The 20,980-nt window shown below is 38.4% G+C and overlaps 1 protein-coding gene across 2 annotated transcripts in view; it reads left to right on the top strand.

The window, feature by feature from the left end:
- Positions 1–20,980, top strand: part of lbr (lamin B receptor) — a 64,691-nt gene that overhangs the window by 32,184 nt on the left and 11,527 nt on the right. For both annotated transcript variants that reach the window (XM_057823248.1, XM_057823249.1), the window contains 5 exons: positions 7,155–7,320; positions 15,474–15,670; positions 18,776–18,830; positions 19,067–19,261; positions 19,337–19,440. In XM_057823248.1, the coding sequence (XP_057679231.1) occupies positions 7,155–7,320; positions 15,474–15,670; positions 18,776–18,830; positions 19,067–19,261; positions 19,337–19,440 (717 nt within the window). The remainder of the gene's footprint in view (positions 1–7,154; positions 7,321–15,473; positions 15,671–18,775; positions 18,831–19,066; positions 19,262–19,336; positions 19,441–20,980) is intronic.

Consider the following 20,980-nt stretch of genomic DNA (forward strand, 5'->3'; position numbering starts at 1 on the left):
ATTTCATATCACCTAGAATGCCTTTACTTTTTTGTGGTCAAACCTCTATAAATTATTTGCAAAGCGTGTAGTCATATAGACAATATTATCATCACAAGCACTTGACATTTCTGCGTGTGAAAGGGCTTAGAGGTAAGGCAGAGCTAATGGAATGTCATGATGCATGCATGTTAGGGGGGCCGTGCCGAGAGAGGCTCCCCTCACAAGATCCTGCCCATTCAGCCAGTCACAAGGGATGCCACCACGTGCTCCTGCTTTACTTTCTCAGTTGTAGTAATGTGAAAAAATTAACTGAGGTACAGTTGAACATGGAGGATTGGCTCTTTTAGATTTATTAAAAATGTCCTTCAGTAGCAGATTAAATGATTACATAACATGTATTTCTAGATTAGTTTTTAGCTTTAAAACAAAAAACAAAAAAAAAACAGTGCGTTTCCTTTTGCACTGCCCGACACCCAGCTAACATTGTATATCCTCCAATAAAATACAAATCTTAGATGTAAAACATTGTATAGTACTTTCCTGCCTTTTATTTATCATAAACTATGTTTGTCGTTGTTGTAAAGCACTTTGAGGACCTTTCGGGTTCGTGTAAAGGGCTATAGAAATAAATTTGATTTGAGTTGATATTATGACCACAATGTTGCAGTAACGTGCGGTAAAATGTGAACTGGCTCTACGGAGTGGCGACTGTAGCCAGCACAAGTTTTTTTTTTTTTTTTTTTTTAGTTATACAGGTAGTCACCGGGTTACCACGTACTCGATTTACGCGATTTCGACTTCAGGACATCGGAGTCTCTGTCTGTAGTTGTTTTATTTATTTTTTTAAGTCGCATAAACAGTACCTTATTGTACTTCCCAGTATCTTATTTTTTACTTTACTTTAATAATGTGACATGTTCTGTACTCACTAAATGTGAAGTTGTTCAGCTTTACGGACATCAAACAAGGCAAATGTGCTTTTTGAAGCTTTTTACTTCCTCTAGTCTACATGAGAATTTTTTTTAGCTGTAACACAAATATGTACACTTATGTTTAAAATGACATACATTTTAACAATAAAACACTTGACACAAAACTATTGGTGTTCAAATGTCCATCTAGTCTGATCAATATGTAAATTTAATAGATTAAATTAGCCTAATTTGCCTAACAAACGTCCGCTAGCTTAAATGCTATGAATGCTAACGTAGCTACAATTCTCATCGCAAATCGCTCACACATAACTCCACAAACTGTAGCTGTAAACTTATTTACAAATGCATACACAAACATATATTAGCTGAAACAACTTACAGCCTTATGTGGGCCAAACCAGATAGCAGCTGTCCTTTATCCATGTCAGACGAGAGTCTTCTCCTCAGTGATAAAGTGACAGTCCAGCCAGACCAACGCTGCCACCAGAGGGCAGTGTATCCTCCATCATTAAACAAATAATGATCTTGATAATAATCGACTCATGGTCTAACAGATAACAATCTAGAAATAAAGAAAGTAAAGCCTTTTCTGCCACATGGCAATAACATAATTTCACACTAAATCATTAACCATCATAAACATCGTAACATCATGAACCGGCAGTGGAAGTACAGTGGTACCTCTACATATGAATTTAATTCGTTCCAGGACCTGGTTCGTGAGTCGAAATGGTCATATGTAGAGCGGGATTTTCCCATAAGAATACATTAGAATTCGATAGTTCTACAGCTCAAAAGCCTACATGAAATCCTTAATATACCGTATTGGCCCGAATATAAGACGGTGTTTTTTGCATTGAAATAAGATTGAAAAAGAGGGGGTCGTCTTATGTTCGCGGTCGCAGACATAATACCCATTCACGACGCTAGATAACGCCAGATATCATTGAAGCGATGTTCTGTCGTGACAGCTCTCAGCTACTAGTTTAACCAGTTTGCATTATTTTATTGCAATATTTTTACTTATTCAGATTTGTTTCATGACTACAGTTACAGTTAGACTTCACTCTGAGAGTTAATGCAGTTATTGCAATTTTTTGTTGTTTTATCACAATAGATCGGTTTATTTACATTTCAAAAACCAGAAGTTTTACGCCGTTACAGCGTTACAGCAATAATTCTGCTTCCATCTTGAGGACGGCAGGCGCTTTGAAGGTGACGTGAATTGTCGGGAAACGAGCCTACCTAAATGCAGCCCCTGGAGAGATGCGATGGAAGTGATTGTGATTGGCTGAGGGTTAGAGTCATGTGTAGTGGTAGGCCAATCAGAGCCAGTGATTTCACAAGCAAAGTGGAACAGCGCGTGCGGCAAACAAACATACGCAAAACAGATGCACAGGGTCGGGATGGCAGAGCATTCAGAAGAAAAATTGTCTTTTAAGAGGTGGAGATATAGACACTATTTCAAGTTTGTCGAAATTAAAGGAAAGAACCTGCATGTAATGTGTAATTTATGTCCCGGGGCAAAGCTTTTGTCGACATCTGTGGTAAGCAATTCAAATCTGCTGAAGCACCTAACAAGTTAACTACCTGTCTGTTCTTCTCTATTCCGCTGACTCGAATACTGCTCAGAAAATTTCAAATTCTTTGACATACAACAAGTTCTTTTTAAAGTAACGGAAATAGTTACTTTCCCTGGTAACTAGTTACTTTTACTATAGAGTAATTAAGTTACTAACTCAGTTACTTTTTGGAAGAAGTAGTGAGTAATGTAACTAATTACTTTTTTAAAGTAACGTGCCCAACACTGTTTACGAATGTGATTGCACTTTTGTTTACATATTTAAATGTTCAGATATTAAGATTTGAATGGGGCAAAATAACATGCTTTTTCTCTCAGATATATTGTTATAATTATTTGTTTCAGATGTACTGTAATTATTTTCTGAATAAAAATTAATTTGATGTTCAAAAAGTCTTTTTTTAGAACTTGATTCTTGAAAAAATGGGGTCTTCTTATAATCAGGGGGCCGTCTTATATTCGGGCCAATATGGTAAATGCTGCAGGTACAATTACAAATAGCAATCACACAAACAAATAAATTATAAATACAAACTGGAATTATGTTAATAATAATACTGTCCCCCCCCTTTTAAAAATAAATAAATAAACGAACATTTAAAAAAATTTTTTTTTAATTATTAATAATAATATTTGCTTTAGCTCCTTTTTTGAATTGTTTTTAATACAAAAAACCATGACAATATTGACACTTTTTTAATTGTAAACCATGAAAATCATTAAATAAAACACATTAAAAATGAATAAAATAATTGAAAAACATATATTCTAAGTTCATTCCCCTTTTTTATTTTTATAATTATTAGTTTAGTATTTAGTACTGTGGTAACTCGAGATACATTTACTTCAGTGCATGGAATTTTTTTTTTTTTTTTCTAAGCTTCATATTACGAAAATTTATTCATCATATGAAAGACAATATAAGTACAGTAATAGTTCATACCTGCTCATAGCAATGCAACAATGTAACTGCTATGTTGTCTAATTACTCTTAATAAGCAGACAAGGTGCGAAAATTGCGGTAAAAATTTTCATGAACAGTTTCTGTCACTATCCGATCTTGATGGGCTACTAACGGATCGCAACTGATTGCTTCTACGTATGCGCGAACCAACGCCATTTTCTATCGAGCAAGGACAGCAGATATAGATATCTACATGATGGTTTACACAATAAATTTACAAATTTTCTTTCTTTTTTTGGGTGATAATGGTCACCTTTTTTTTTTTTTTTTTTTTGTTTACTTGGGGTGAGGGGACAGGAAGACTATTTCGCGTGTGATGACCACTGAACACAGAGCTTTAAAGGCTAAAGCACCATTGCATATTTTCTCTTGCCAAGATAAGAAAACAAATCTTACAGTGTTTCCAAACAAGCAAGATGGAGCACGGCCTAGCTTGAGATACATCCTAAACTCCAGTGAGGAGGGAGAGGCAAAGCACATCTAACATGAGTGACACGACCCAAACATTGCCACTAGGCATGTGCCGGTATGAGATTTTGACTGTACGATAACCGTGAGCAAAAATACCGCGGTTTCACGGTATCACGGTATTGCAATTATAGCTCCAAAATGTGTTATTTTGAGTAGAGCTGTCCCGACTAGTCGACATAGTCGACGTCATCGATGACGTAAATCCGTCGACGAGCACAACATCCCGTCGACGGTTAATGAAGGGTTAAAAAAAAATATGCGCGGAAAGTTCAGAATGTCAGATGCTCTGTATGCAAGCGGGGAAAGCGGCACAAAGCCAAAAAAGCGCACCAGAGTGTCCAAAACATTGACTTATTTCAAAGAAATAAAGGAGGGTACACTCTTGTGTCCTGTCTCTTCACTGCCAAGCTTGGCTGCACGTCGGCCGTGAATAAACACCTCAAGCGCCGTCACCGTTTGTAAAAATTTTTTTTCCATTTTTTGTACACCAGAGGGTGCTGTCGCTTTACTAAATAATAATGTTTCATTGACAATGGGCTCTACAAGTGCTATTAGTATTTCCAACTGAAAGGTTTATTTTATGGTATAGAAAATTATATAACGTTAAAAGGTCATAAATATATACAGTATATACAGTGATTGCACTCAAGGAAGAGATTGTCAATGATAATAAATTAAGGTAAAGGCAATTCATATAGGCAATTCATTGATATATAAATAAGGTTTAAAAGGAAAAAGTGAAAAGTTTTCGTAAATTTCTAATTGTGTTGTTTTATTTGTGTGCACCATAGCTCTTACAGTGTGATTACCGTATTTTTCGGACTATAAGTCGCAGTTTTTTTCATAGTTTGGGTGGGGGTGCGACTTATACTCAGGAGCGACTTATGTGTGAAATTATTAACACATTATGATATCATTTCACATGTTATTTTGGTGTTTTGGAGTGACACTGATGGTATGGTAAACTTGTTAGCATGTTCTTTATGCTATAGTTATCTGAATAACTCTTAATAGCTATGTTACATTAACATACCGGCCACGTTCACATTTTGTTGTTCATGCATCATGTAACATTATCATACTGTACACTTATTCAGCATGATGTTCTCTACTGTATTTTTATTTTAAATTGCCTTTCAAGATGACATATCTGTTCTATCTGTTGGATTTTATCAAGTAAATTTCCCCCAAAATGCGACTTATACTCCAGTGCGACTTATATATGTTTTTTTCCTCTTCAATGGGCATTTTATGGCTGGTGCGACTTATAGTCAGGTGAGACTTATAGTCCGAAAAATACGGTACATCAAGGATGGAATAAAAGTTGTAAACCATCAGTTTAAGAGACCATCTTTTCAATCGGGATGCTACACTAGTTAATTCTATCAGCATTTGAAGTCATTGTTTATTTGTGATTTATTATTGTTATTTACGTGTTTATTTGTACTTTAGTAGATAATTTAAGTGTTCCAATATGTTTTTTGTAAATTGATAAGCGTCAACAAAAATTTCATTGCTAAACTAGTAAACAAAAACAAAAAACATTTTTTTTTTAAATTATTAGATTAGTCGACTAATCGTAAAAATAGTCGGCTGACTAATCGGGAGAAAATTAGTCGTTTGGGACAGCCCTAATTTTGAGATGTATGGGTTTAAAAAAAAAAAAAATTTTTTTTCATTGAACAGGATTTTTTTTTTTTTTTTTTTCAGAACATAGTTGCAAATTGGAACATGAATATATTGTTAAAATAAATTATCAATAAAAAAAACCCCATCAATTAAATTAAAATATAACTCATAGACTATACCCACAGCTACAGCTCAGGTTGGTCAAGATTAAAGCAAGAACAAAATAATTTCTATAAAAAGTACACTTCTGAATAAAATATTTAAAAATGTATACTGCATGACTTTTTTTTAAGGGTGGAGAAGCTCCAGTGAAGTGTCGCCATTTTCAGCCACTGTGTCAACTCTAGCCTACATGATGTCATGCTTTTGTGTTAAAAAGAACATAAAGAATTCATAATTTAACAGGTTTGTTAAAAATGTAAAAGTTGGTTAAAATGTAAATATTGTTGTGGAAAGGTTTCATCTAAAAAAAAAAAATTTTTTTAAACTACAGCATTGGGAGTGAGACCTCTCCTTGATCCAGCGAACGTGGATTTGTGCTTAGGGCAAGATCATCTTCCTAATTAACGATCTTTGAAGCTATCCCTTTTTCCCCTTCATTCAAGCGAATCAAGCTTGTTTTCTCACTCTGCGGCTGTAACACTCAACGAAGTTGCCCTCCCAGCTAACTCTAGGCTAACTTTCGTCTTTGTAACCTTTTAGTTAGTTTGTATATTGAATTTGAAAGGTAAATGTGTGTGTTGTTTTTGGTGAACCTTTTTATGGTGCTAATCTGTTGAAGTTACTCACACATGGAAAAATACAATTGTACAACATTTTAAATGTATTCATTTTTTATATTCCACTTACCACGATTTGAGAGCTCAATAAATTGAAGGAAAGAACGCCTTATGTTTGGAGTATTTGTTTTTGGGTTCGCTGGCTGTCTAGCCGATAGCGTCACTTTCACACACATCAACAAATGGGAGTGGGTGAGCGCTGCCGCGCCACCCCACTTCTGGCTGCATTTTTGACACATGAAAAATAGCGAATACCTTACTACGGTCTGACGGAAAATTTTAGTGGTTTTGAAACCGCGACATTTTCACACCACGGTAAACCATGAAACAGGTAACCGGCACATGCCTAACTGCCACGATGCAGGCTGACGTACAATATGAAAATGTCACGCATTGTGAACATATGACAGAAACTGTCAGACAAAAACTGGCATTCGTCTCATTATGTTCTATTCTCCCAGCTAGCTAACCATCGTTATGAAAAAATTGCTCGTCGGCGAAATATTTTCTTTGTCGTCATTTTTGACGAAAACAACACTGTTCTTAAGGTTTCTATTTTTTTCCGCAGATGCTTTTCTTTCGAATTATTATGTTTTTTTTCCCCCGATGCATTACGAAGGGAATTTCACTATTGATCCTTTCCATTTACTTATAATTACTTCCTCCATCCTGCACTTAGGTGTTGTAAAGTTGTGTTCTAGACTAGGAAATTTTTGTGTTCTTTGTGTCTGTATCTTATATATGTATAGCCACGTTATGGAAAACTAGTCAATTTTTTCCTGATGATTTAAATTCTGTCTTATCTTCTTAAGTCCAAGGCAAAGACGGAGCCAGAGCCTGAGAGGAATCAGAGTCGTTACAATTTGCGCCGCAGAAAGGCCGAAGCTGACAGCAAACCTCAACAGCCGGACGATACAAAAGTGTTTTCGGCTCCTGCAGTAACAGTCTCAACTCCACTTGACTTTGGGGGAAAGCTTGGTAGGTTCCTGGGTCAACTGATACAGTAAATGTTTACATTCATTTTAATCTCGTGTGGCTTCTAGCGGAGGAATTCGGTGACAACTTAGATTTTTCAACATATTTAAATTACCGTACTTTTCAGACTGTAAAGCGCATTTAAAACTCTTTATTTTTTCCAAAAAGTCTTATAATCCAGTGCGATTTATGTAGGGCTGCAGCTAGCGAATATTTTAGTAATCAAGTATGCGACTGAAAGTTCCATCAAAATGAGAAAACAAGACATTTCACCTAATATTGAACCATTTTTAGACAATCAATGTCTTTATTTTAGATGTACATTGTTGAAAACAGGCAAAAATTGCATCTCAGATTGTGACCATTAAAAAAAATAAAATAAAAAAAAATAAAATAAAAATCACTTCTTTCAAAAAATGTAAGATTTATTAAAATCAAATTTCTTTCCTAAAAATGTCATTACACTTGATAATACACATCACTTAAAATCTAGGTGTTTTTCCCCAAGTGTTTCGATTGGAATTCATTTGTGTCAAGTTATTTTTAAGTTGTAGTTTAAGCACTTGGTAACTTTTCAACCTTTTAAAAATATTTTCTAAAGATACACGATATTATCGATCACCGATAATTATCGGCCGATAATGGCAATTATGACGTCACACAGATAATCCAGATAATAAAAAAATTCAACCGATAATGCAATCCGATAATTATATACTTGATTTTGCCTCCAAATGTGCGCAACCAAAGAATTCAGCACACCGCCTCCTCAACCCCTCCCCTCTCTGAAGCCCCTGAGGGAGGAGGGGTTGAGGAGGCGGAGTTACAAGACAAGAAGTAGTTGAATATTATGGCGGCTGTTACTGAAAAAACGACGCTCTCGCCATCTGCGAAACATGTACCGTATAAGTTCCACGAGGCAGAAAGAACGCGTCCTCATTCAAAACCACTAACCCAGCGGCCATTTAAAAATGCATCATAAAGAATTTTGGAACAAATACGAGGCTGCTGCTAGCAGGAATGCTAAAGCTATTGTAAACACTAAGTTAAACTACAGGGCTTGTGACGATACAGAATCGGGCTGTTTGGGAATGCAGCCCAAGGCGGGTGGTAAATTCGCATCTAAGGCTAAACACCGGCACTACTGGAGACCGATAGTCGGCAAGTAGCCGTCTTCCGACGGAGCCCGCCGCTCTGGCCAGTCCGGCAGGCCGCCGCCGCCTCGCCATAGGCGGGGCGGGCCGAGCCCGGTTCCCCGGCCTCTGGACCTCCGGCGAACACCCCGGTTTCTCGAGCGTTCCCCCACGGCGTGCGAGCAGAGCCAGGACCCGAATACGCCGCGGCGAACCGGCCGGGGCGGGCGGATTATCCGGTACGAATGTAGCTGCCGCCGCCGCCGAGACGAGACACTTGTTTTTTTTTTTACCTTAATGACCCGAGAACTAAAGCCCTGGATAAAAGAAATAATGCAGTTTATACGACCACCATTCTTCATGAAAAAGTGATGTCCGGTAAGCAAGCTTATCATGACGGCACAGTGGTTATAAGATCATTTAAACATGGAGAAAACGAAGTCAGCCAGTCAATAATGCATTCAGAATGTGAAATGACGAGCGGTCAGATGACTTTGTAACGCTGCCTTTATTTTCGGCTTAATAAAACTCAGGCACAAAACAACACGCACGCGGATGCGAGCTCCAACTCTGACCAAATAGTACTGCCGTGTAGCAGTTTAGCTGCTGTAACGCAAATGTCGTGAAAGCCGCAAATGTAAACAAAGCGCTGCAGAATGGGTACATGACATCTCGCTCTTTTGAGGTAATCATTTTCACAGTGTGCAACAAAGCATATAACATTAGCAATCACTTTTCTAATTATTTAACTTATTTGTCTGCTCAATTACAGTCACAGTAGATAATCAAATTCTTAAATCAATATTCTGTAGCCACAAATATTCAGGCATGAAAATCTCTCACCTTTCGGCGAAATTCGCCGTTTTGAAGTAAAAAAGGATGACCTACGTGAATCGTGTAGATCCGAGGAGAAATTTTTTAAGGGGGGGGGTCGGGTGTAGGCATGTGCCGGTTACCTTCACGGTTTACCATGCTATTAAAACGTCGCGGTTACAAAACCACTAAAATTTTCCGTCATACAGTAGTATGTAATCGTTATTTTTCATGTGTCAAAAATGCAGCCAGAAGTGGCTTGGCGCGGCAGCGCTTACCCTTTCCCCTGTTTGATGCTGCGTGTGCCAGTGACGCTATTCCAGCAAACCCAAAAACAAGCAGTCCAAACGCAAGGCGTACTTTTCTGCAATTTATTGATCTCTCACATCGTGGCAACTGAAATATACCAAATGAATACATTTAAAACGTTGTACAATCGTATTTTTCCAAGCGTGAGTAGCTTCAACAGTTTAGCTTCATGAAAAAGTTCGCCAAAAAAAACCCCCACACATTTTCCTTTCAAATTCAATACACAAAGTTACTAAAAACTTACAAAGCAGAATGATAGGCAAGGCTTAGCAAGGAGAGCAACTTCATTGAGGTTAATCACAGCCGCTGAGAGAGAAACAAGTTTGAATGCAGGGGGGAGAAAAGAGCGTCAAAGATCGTTAATTGCGACAGATGATCTTGTTCTAAGCACAAATTCACGTTCGCTGGAAGAGGAGAGGTCTCACTCCCATTTTTTTTTTTTTAGATGAATGCATTTGCCAGCATATTGAATTTGGTGAGTAATGGTTTCAATCGTTTTCATATTTTGCGTTATGACAAGTTACTGCCGTTCGTTCCAGCTAGCATTGAACACTACCAGAGCTAGCCAAATCTCTGGTGAAAAAAATAGCTCCCGTTAAGTTAGCGTCAAGCTTGTGTATTTAATGGTAATATAAAAGCAGTGTTGTCAGTAACGCGTTATGTGAGTAATGCGTAACAGTAATCTGATTACTTTCTTTCAGTAAAGAGCAATCTAACGCGTTCATTTTTCTAAATCCGTAATCTGATTAAAGTTACTTTCCTTGATGCCTATGCGTTACTATTTTGTTATTGCCCCATAATGTATGTATAATGAAGAATACTGTAGTCATGGGAGTGACATCACGTGTCACATTTTCTAATCGGGGATGGAAAAAAAACAGGTGACGTGTTTTACCATGATGCGTGAGCCGTGAGCGCTGGGAATTTGCGGTCAAAACAACATTGCCTTGCTATCTCGCCAGGATGCAATTAAATAGGCAGGAGATATACTGTACTACAAACGGCTGCATTTGCACACTGGAAACACAGCCATTACTTCACATTTTTGTCCAGTAAAGATGACAAAAATATCTCCTTGCGCTGGCTCTAAAAGACTGTTGACCGCTAAAGCATCCAATTCAAGCACCACCTGGAATTACAGCACAACGGGTAACAAGACAGCCAGGACTTTTTGATACTGCTCGTGCTCAATCCTCTGTTCAAGCTCAGTTGTTGTTGAGGGTTTTGAAAGCTTAGGTTTAAAGAAATTCTAAATATCCATCTTGCCTCCTCAGCTGTAGTTTTGGCTAAGCAAAGCAAACGGCTGTCTCTCAGGTGCTATAGTCACAGGATCTGTTCGAAAAATAATTTGGACCCATTATGAAATACTTTGAAGGATTCTTATTCATTTCATTCATTTTTGTTGTTTTATTGCTCTAAAACTTTTATAGACAACATTTTAATGGTCATATTCAATGGTCTATACTTAAAAGGGGAAGTTCAGAATTTTTTACATTAGGCTTAATCTTTGAGTTAGCCTGGGTTCAATTAGTCGCTGGAGTTGATTTGAACAAATTCTGTGCAGTTTGCCAGTTATTTGATAGTTTCAGGGCTTCGGAGTGAGAGCGCGAGTCAATGGTGGTTGAAATCAACTCCTTCAACTAATTAAACCCCTGCTAATTTGAATATTAAGCCTTATGTGAAAAATTAAAATTGTCAAATTCGCCTCATGTATCGCCGACGGAGGACATTTTGGCAGAACGCCGGAACATATTTCCTCCACACCCTTCTCACCTTTTTAACCCCTGACCCATTTTCATGCCTGAATATTATTCAAAATCTTTCCTTCAAGTTTTTTTTTTTTTAGGATTAAGTATAATAATGTATTGCTTAAAACAAGGCTGTTAAGATTATTTTCAGCTAGCTATTTTTCTTCCAAGAAATCTGAGAGAAATACACTTGAAGCGATCGCAGATAATTTCACTTATTGCCAATAGATTTACACTTAAAACTGACTAGTTTTAAGGAGGTGTGTTTTGCAGCGGATTAATGTTATATATGTTAGGAATGGCTTACTTTTAAACGCATTTTTGTGTAACTTAGGTATTTACTCTGTAATTGTTGCCAAAGGTTTACCATTACACAATGTCAGACAATCTGTCATTATTTAGATGTTTGAATTGACGACTTGTTCATACTTTATGTTGAAAAAAAAGAGCAATAAATTATATTTTTGCACAGTAATATTTTCTTTTGTGTATACTTTAAAATTTTACAGAAATCTTTTAATAGAATTATCGGCTTGACATTATCGGTTATCGGTTGGAATGAGGAGGAAATTATCGGTTATCGGTATCGGTTGAAAAATGCATTATCGTGCATCACTATTTTCATAACATTTGTGTAAATATGTTGACCAAAAACTAGTTTAATGACAACTCTTTTATATCTTGAGTGGGTCTATATCGCTGCCACACAAAAAAAACTATAATGGGCTATTTTTTAGCCACAACTGGATTCATTACCTTATTAGTATTCATCCTTCACACAGCTGCAGGAAACAGAAATGTTGTTTAATCCATCTGCAGGCGACCGGGAGATTGATTTTTGATCGACTTATGATTTTACGACACTGCGGTTGTGCGCTGGTCCTCATGGAAAATGCAGTCTTCCTTAAGGCAAAACACTACCGCTTTTGTCCACCGGCGTCGCTAAAATTGACCCAAATTGAAAAGATACAAAGTGTTTCTTTAAATTTTAAATTAGTCTAAATTGTTAGTCCTGATAGGATGTTGAATTTTTGCAGTGTTCAAAATACAGTGGGGCAAATAAGTATTTAGTCAACCACTAATTGTGCAAGTTCTCCCACTTGAAAATATTAGAAAGGCCTGTAATTGTCAACATGGGTAAACCTCAACCATGAGAGACAGAATGTGGAAGTTGGAAACCCCCCCAGAAAGTCACGTTGTTTGATTTTTAAAGAATTTGCAAATCATGGTGGAAAAGAAGTATTTGGTCAATACCAAAAGTTCATCTCAAGACTTTGTTATGTACCCTTTGTTTGCAATAACGGAGGCCAAACGTTTTCTGTACCTCTTCACACACTGTTGCTGGTATTTTGGCCCATTCCTCCATGTAGATCTCCTCTAGAGCAGTGATGTTTTGGGGCTGTCGTTGGGCAACACAGACTTTCAACTCCCTCCACAGCTTTTCTATTGAGTTGAGATCTGGAGACTGGCTAGGCCACTCCAGGACCTTGAAATGCTTCTTGCGAAGCCACTCCTTTGCTGCCCTGGCTGTGTGTTTGGGATCATTGTCATGCTGAAAGACCCAGCCACATCTCATCTTCAATGCCCTTGCTGATGGAAGGGGATTTTCACTCAAAATCTCTCGATACATGGCCCCATGCATTCTTTCCTTTACACAGATCAGTCGTCCTGGTCCCTTTGCAGAACAACAGCCCCAAAGCATGATATTTCCACACCCCCATGCTTCACAGTGGGTATGGTGTTCTTCGGATGCAATTCAGTATTCTTTCTCCTCCAAACACGAGAACCTGTGTTTCTACCAAAAAGGTCTATTTTGGTTTTATCTGACCATAACACATTCTCCCAGTCCTCTTCTGGATCATCCAAATGCTCTCTAGCGAACCGCAGACGGGCCTGGACGTGTACTGGCTTCAGCAGGGGGACAGGTCTGGCCGTGCAGGATTTGAGTCCCTGGCGGCGCATTTTGTTACTGATAGTAGCCTTTATTACTGTGGTCCCAGCTCTCTGTAGGTCATTCACTAGGTCCCCCTTATGTGGTTCTGGGATTTTTGCTCACCGTTCTTATGATCATTTTGACGCTACGGGGTGAGATCTTGCATGGAGCCCCAGATCAAGGGAGATATCAGTGGTCTTGTATGTCTTCCGTTTTCTAATAATTGCTCCCACAGTTGATTTCTTTACACCAAGCGTTTTACCTATTGCAGATTCAGTCTTCCCAGCCTGGTGCAGGTCTACAATTTTGTCTCTGGTGTCCTTCGACAGCTCTTTGGTCTTGGCTATAGTGGACTTTGGATTGTGACTGACTGAAATTGTGGACAGGTGTCTTTTATACCAATAATGAGTTAAAACAGGTGCCATGAATACAGATAACGAGTGGAGCCCCGTTAGACCTCGTTAGACCTCGTAAGAAGAAGTTAGACCTCTTTGACAGCCAGAAATCTTGCTTGTTTGTAGGTGACCAAAGACTTATTTTCCACTCTAATTTGGAAATAAATTCTTTAAAAATGAAACTGTGATATTTTTTCACATTCTGTCTCTCGTGGTTGAGGTTTACCCAGGTTGACAATTACAGGCCTGTCTCATCTTTTCAATTAGGAGAACTTGCGCAATTAGTGGTTGACTAAATATTTATATATTTATTTATTATAATATTTATTTGCCCCACTGTAAATGTATGATACCTGCTGTATTGGAGCATACTACTACTACTACATACTGGTAATAGGTGTTTTATCCATCAATGACTACTGAACTAAATTTGACAGTTTTCTTCATTATGTTTTTATTTTACACCTTCATCACTCTACAGCGCTGTTTTTACAGATTAAATAAAGCCTGTATGAAAGACACGTTAGCCATGCATCGACAGTAGTCATAATTAATTGAAACCTAGCTCCCCGCAGGGCTAACGTTACGTTAGCAAGGTACAGTTATTTTTATTAATCAGAACTACGTTGACTTAATTTTACCTTGTCTCGAGTATCACTCCTCTGCTTTCGAAGTAAACAGGGGGCCTTCGGTGGAGCTGCCGCATTGAAAACGTGGTGTAGTGTTATGCAAGTGCTGTCTTACAGTGAATACATTAAACAGTGTTAGCCTTGGTCCAGCTTGAAATGCTCCCACACTTTTGACATTTTCTGCTTTTTCTTGGTGTCTTTCTCTTTGCTTTCGTCGGCGTCTTCATCGTTATCTCTATATTCATGCATGGTTGAAATCAAATATATCCGCCGTTTCTGTCTTCTTCCTGTACGTACATGACGTCAGCGCGCAACGATTCCTTGAGGCTGAAAAAATTCCTTTATCAATTTTTATAATCGAGTTTCTCAAATTATTTGAGTAATTGTTTCAGCTCTAGACTTATGTATGAATTCTGATTGTGCTGAATGACCCCAAATCTATCTTGTTGGAGCATAACTATTATACTGTACCAGTAAAATTTTCAGACACACAATCATCATTCATCAAACCCATAAATAAAGCAATAAAAGAAGTAAAAAAATTAATTACCGGTAATTTTAAATAAATAAATAAACTACCAGATTTTTCTGTCTACAAGGCGCGCTTGAAATCCAGTGCGCCACCATGAATTCTGGTATTTGCTTATTGACCTAAAAACTATTTTGTTGGAGCCGTAGTTGTTTTCTACTGCTCCAGTAAAGTGTTCAAGACACACATTCATCATTTCTCCAATCCTTGAATACAACAATAAAACAAAACAAAAAAAGAATGAATTAATAAAGAAAACCAAAACTACAATGTTAAAAGATTAATTTAAAAAAAACATAACAAATGCAATAAATTGAAACACAAATGCATTTTATAATCCAGTATGCCCTCTAGTCTGAAAAATACAGTATTTTTGCCATGACCAAAATATTCCCAAGTTACCTTTCGCACCAAATTTACCTCCGTACAATACTGGCCTTTCCAAAGTCAGTGTTTTGAATGTGCAGGCCGTTATGAAGCGTAAAATACATCAAGGGAGACCAATAAAATGGTTCAAATTTTTAAATTAGTTCCAAATACTCCTCATTTTGTATTATATGGTATTGAAATGTTTGTGTTGTTTTATGATAATGTTTTTAGATGTACAGATGTGACAGATCTGTGGTTTTCTAACCTTTGTTATTACTGTATGTTTCTCGTTTTGCAGGGGCGTATTTCTGGCTGCTCTTCTTGCCATCCTGGGTTCTTTTTGTGATTCTTCAAGTCAATTTGCAGGACCCAAGTTTAGTCAACTTTCCACCTCCTGTACCCACCCTTGAGGATTTATGGGATTCTCGGGCGTTTGGCTTCGTCATTCTATGGATCTTATTCCAGGTCCTCCTCTACATCCTGCCTGTCGGAAAGGTGAGTAAAGCAGCTCTGAACAGTAGACAACAATTTCTGTGTATTTATTAAATAAAACAGAACTCAAACAAATCTGATATTATTTTAAATATAATTTCTTTACATATTTTCCTATGGTTCTTGTTTTTAACTTGTCAAGTCAAATCTGTCGCAAACTCATCCATGAAGGACGCACGTAATCGGGCACATGATTTTTCATCACGGGAGCTCACGCTGGAGCTGGGAATGAAATTACAGGTCAGGCAAATGTAATGGGGTGACAGAGAGGGAGAAGGCAAACTGGTGTTCATTTGACATGCAACAACATAGAATTTAAATAATATAACCGTATTTTCGTGATTATATGGCGCACCGTATTAAAATTAGTGATATTTTTGTATTTAATACACACAAAAGGCGTACAGTAGGCCTGCACAATATATCGTTTGAACATTGCCATCACGATACAGTATGTGCATGCGCAATAGTCCTATTGCAGGACGTGCAAATTTAAATTAAAAAAAAAAAAACATTTATTTATTTATTTTTGGAACACAAACTTTTTTTCTTCTTCATAAAAGCAGCAAGTGTGCAGAGGCATGACCTCTTGGATCCCTTTTATTCACATGCATCAATTTTCATCATTCACAGAGGCGTCCCCTTAACCTGGGCTAAACTGTATTACATGAATACAATGTTGTCATGATGAGTCAACGAAAGTCTTCCCAAACAAAGCTATTCAAGTCATCTGGTGAAAATTCTTCTAATTTTAAGATTGCAATACATAACACAGTGTATCGCAATGTAAGTTTTTTCCCAATACCGTTCAGCCCTAGCGTACAGCATTATTGGGCGCATGAAAAACATAGGCCAGCATGCACACTAGCATTTGCGCTAGCATTTTTTTTTTTTTTTTAAAGGAGCTAAACTGAGGTCAACATAAATCTTAATCAATCCACAAATACATCAAAGTCCTAATCTTCTGTATCCGAATTGAACAGCTATGCGAGGTCTCCATCAAACACGGCAGGCTCCCTCTTGTCGTTGTCAGAGTGCCGTGTGTCTCCTCCTACTCAGAAATTATTCAGAAATTATTCCGGCTTTGGCGAAAGCACGAACAACAGTGCAAGCAGACACCTTAGCCCAAGCATCCACAATCCATTCCCAAAATGTGGCGTAACTCGCCTTGTGCTGCCTCCCAGTCTTTGTAAAGCTGTGTCCGCCAATTATCATCCATTGCTCCCACGCCGTAACTTGACTTTGAACGCCGGTTAACACCTACGTCGAGCGGTTGGAGTTCCTTCGTCGAGCCTTCCCGGAATGATGGCAAGCTCCGAGTTCATCAGATGCACTTGGTTTTCACAGCGGGGTGTGAGATGGGCGCGCATGGAGTCACAGATCAACAGGGATGGTGACGCGTGGAACCATGTGGTCACTTGTCGTACACTCCCCTCAGCCAATCTCTCATCTTCTCCTCGTCCATCCAGTCCTTTTGATTGGCCTTCACGATGACTCCGACTGGAAACTTGTCTTAGAGAGCATCTTTCTCTTAAATGCTACCATAGGTGGCAGTTTCTTTTTTTTCCGCGTAGGTGATAGCCTTGAGTTTGGGCTTCGTTAGCATGTCCCTTCGCAGCAGATGCCATTTTCGACACACAATCACTTGCATACATTAGATCAGGGATAGCCAACATCGGTTCTCGAATGGCCCCAATCCAGCTTGTTTTCCATGTCTCCCTCCTCCAACACATCTGACTCAAATAATCAGGATCATTATCAGGCTCCTGCAGAGCATACTGATGAGCTGATCATTTTATTCAGGTATTTTAAAGGAGGGAGACATGGAAAACAAGCTGGATAGGGGCCCTCGAGGACCGGAGTTGGCTATCCCTGCATTAGATGGTTCACCACCAACCATGCAGCCAGTTGTACAGTTTTTTTTTGACAGATCATTCATATGAAAAATGAATACATTTGCAGTGAGGATGCTCCTCTGTCTGACCCCATTGCTAACTTGGAATGGGGCAGATATACAATGGTCCCACTTCACCTCCATAGTTTGATGAGTATACCAGCGGTGGGCAAACCGGTCCTCGAGGGCCGCAGTGGGTCCTGGTCTTTGTTCAAACTTATTCAGCACAGACAGTTTAGCCAATGAGGTATCAGTGGAAACAAGAAGCACCTGACTGAAATCTACTGATTGCACTTGTAAGAAACAGGATTGGTGAAAGGCTGTCCTCATGATGGGTATGAACAAAAACCCGCACCCACTGCGGCCCTTTGTGGAATAGTTTGCCCACCCCTGGAGTATACCAATATGAAAGAATTCTTTTGATGTCATTGAGAACCCCGTTTGGCTTAATTTCATAAACAACTTCCCAAAGTTCACTTGGTCAAAAGTATATTATATATATAATGTTATTAATAAATAAAAACATCAAACAACAGCTTGACATTGATCGTAACTTAAGACATCTCACCTGAAAAACTGAATTTCTACATTTTATTAGGGTTTTGTGAGATACAATGCTACCTTTTCCCCCTCAGATCAAATGGGGAAATGGTTAGGATTGGGCATTGTTTAAAATTGAACGATACCGGTTCCAATTCCGATTCCATGTTTCGATTCCGGTTCCGAACGATTCCCGATTCCGATTCTTTAAAGAGGCAGGGTCAAAAAAAAAAAAAAAAAAAATGCAGGGTCCAAAAAATTGCAGTTTATATTAACGTCTTAACTTCTCGACGTTTTTTTAAATTAAATGAACTTCTCACAGGGCTAATTATAACTTGTATATAAATGTCAGTCTTTAAACTCAAGCAATTTTTTTCTGCTCGGCGGTCAGGGCATCGAAACAAGGAATTGAAATTGAAAAATTCGAACGATTCCGGGAGCACCAGAGTGTTAGAACCGGTTCCCATTGATATCGATGCCCAACCCTAGAAATGGTGCAGACTTATTTCAGATCTCAAGTTATCCAAAACATACATTGTACTTACATCACTGCGTTTTGAAACATCATTTAACAGAAGTTTGAAATGCATTCAAGCTGTGGCTAAATCGCTGTCATATTTGCCTCTCGCCATGAGTGAAACTGTTGATTATCGCTCTCTTTTCTATTTTTGTAGCTGAGTGAGGGCATGCCACTGAGGTCTGGTGAAAGGCTGAAATACAGAACTAATGGTGAGCTGCTTGGAGTCTTGACATTATACTAGCAACATTTAAATGCTATTCAGTATCATTGGTCTATACCATATGATGTAAATGTCAATTTTCTATACAACCGGGAACATCACTTTATGCCCCTTAAAAGAAGGTGTTCCATGGCAATGACTGCTACGATTTACCCAAATACAAGCCAGTGTGGCATCACAATGTATTTGTGCTAGGTTAATGTCCAATCTTCGAATGTTTCTCAGGTTTCTTTGCCATTGTAATGAGTGCTACAGTGGTTGTGGCAGCTGTCCATCTGGGAATTGACCTCACCTACATCCACAGCCACTTTTTGCAACTTGCTGTGGCCACTTTCCTCATCTCCGTCCTGCTCAGCATCTACCTATACATCCGCTCCCGCTATGCTCCCCCAGACCAGCAGGCACTTGGGGGAAGCTCTGGTAAGGGAGAAAACAATGTTTCATATCATTATGTCCTGTCAGCCATACTAAATAATTTTATTCATTAATTTCCAGGCAATGTGATTTATGACTTCTTCAAGGGACATGAACTCAATCCCCGCATTAAAAATTTCGATCTGAAATTTTTCTGTGAAATGCGTCCAGGACTAATCGGCTGGGTGAGTAGATATAAAGGGCAATTAGGGTTGCCTCGATTATTGACTGATTGACTAATGATAATCAAATATTTTGAATACTACTTGATTCATTGCTGAGAGACTCTGACACCAAGTTTTACAATAGTTACACCATCAAATGTGATCTGATCTTTGTCAAAATCACACAGATTTAAAAACAGTGTCTGTTATAACTAAAACCGCCCAAACATTTTTAGGTTTTCATATTTTAATGAGGATAGCTTGCAAACAATGACAGAAGGGGGAAAATAATTAAGTGAACCCTCATTCTAAGGAGACTTAAAGAGCAATTGAAACCAATTTTTACCAAACAAGTCAGGTGTGTGCCCAGTCACTGATGAGTGGTTTAAAGCCCTACCCACTATAAAACACACCTGTTAAGAATTGTCTTGATGAGAAGCATTGTCTGATGTGCATCATGGCTCGGTCAAGAGCTGGCTGAAGACCTGCAATCAAGGATTGTTGATTTGTATAAACCTGGGAAAGGATACAAAACCATTTCTAAAAGTCTGGATGTTCATCAGTTGACAGTCAGAGAAGTTTTCTACAAATGGAGAGAGTTTGACACTGTTGCTTCTCTTCCAAGGAGTGGGCACACACCAAAGATGAAACCAAAGGTTCAGCGCCGAATACTAGGAGAGGTAAAAAAAAAAAAAGAATCCTAGAGTGTCTGCTAAAAACTTACAGAAATCACTGGCACAGTCCAATATCTCTGTGCGCACATCAACTATATGTAAAACTATGGCCAAGAATAATGTTCATGGTAGGACTCCACGGAGGAAGCCACTGCTGTCAAAAAAAAAAAAAAAAAAACATTGTTGCTCATTTAATGTTTGCAAAAAGACACTTGGACACTCCACAGACGTTTTGGCTAAATATTTTGTGGAATGATGAAACCAAAGTTGAAATGTTTGGGAGTAACACACAAGGTCATGTGTGGAGGAAAAATGGAACATCAACACCTCATTCCCACCGTAAAGCATGGCGGAAGGAACATCATGATTTGGGGCTGTTTGCTGCCTCAGGGCCTGGACAACTTTCAATCAATATTGGAAGAATAAATTCAAAAGTTTATCAGGATGTTTTGCAGTATAAACATCAGGCCGTCTGTCAGACAGTTGAAGCTAAAAAGAGGATGGATGTCGCAACAAGACTGATCCAAAACACAGATGTAAATCAACTTCAGAAGAACAAAAGACACGTTCTGTAGTGGCCAAGTCAAAGTCCAGACTTGAACCCCATTGAGATGCTGTGGCATGACCTAAAGACAGCGATTCATGCCAGACATCCCAGTAATCTGACTGAACTACAGCCGTTTTGTAGAGAAGAATGGGCCAAGATTAGTCCTGATTAATGTGCCAGACTAATCTGCAGCTACAAGAAGCGTCTGGTTGAAGTTATTGCTGCCAAATGGGGGGCCACAAAATATTGAATGTGATGGGTCACTTTATTTTCCCCCCCTTCTGTCATTGTTTGCATACTATCCTCATTAAAATATGAAAAGCTACAAATGTTTGAGTGG

The sequence above is a fragment of the Corythoichthys intestinalis genome, chromosome 19 (genome assembly GCF_030265065.1).
Source record: "Corythoichthys intestinalis isolate RoL2023-P3 chromosome 19, ASM3026506v1, whole genome shotgun sequence".
NCBI lineage: Eukaryota > Metazoa > Chordata > Actinopteri > Syngnathiformes > Syngnathidae > Corythoichthys > Corythoichthys intestinalis.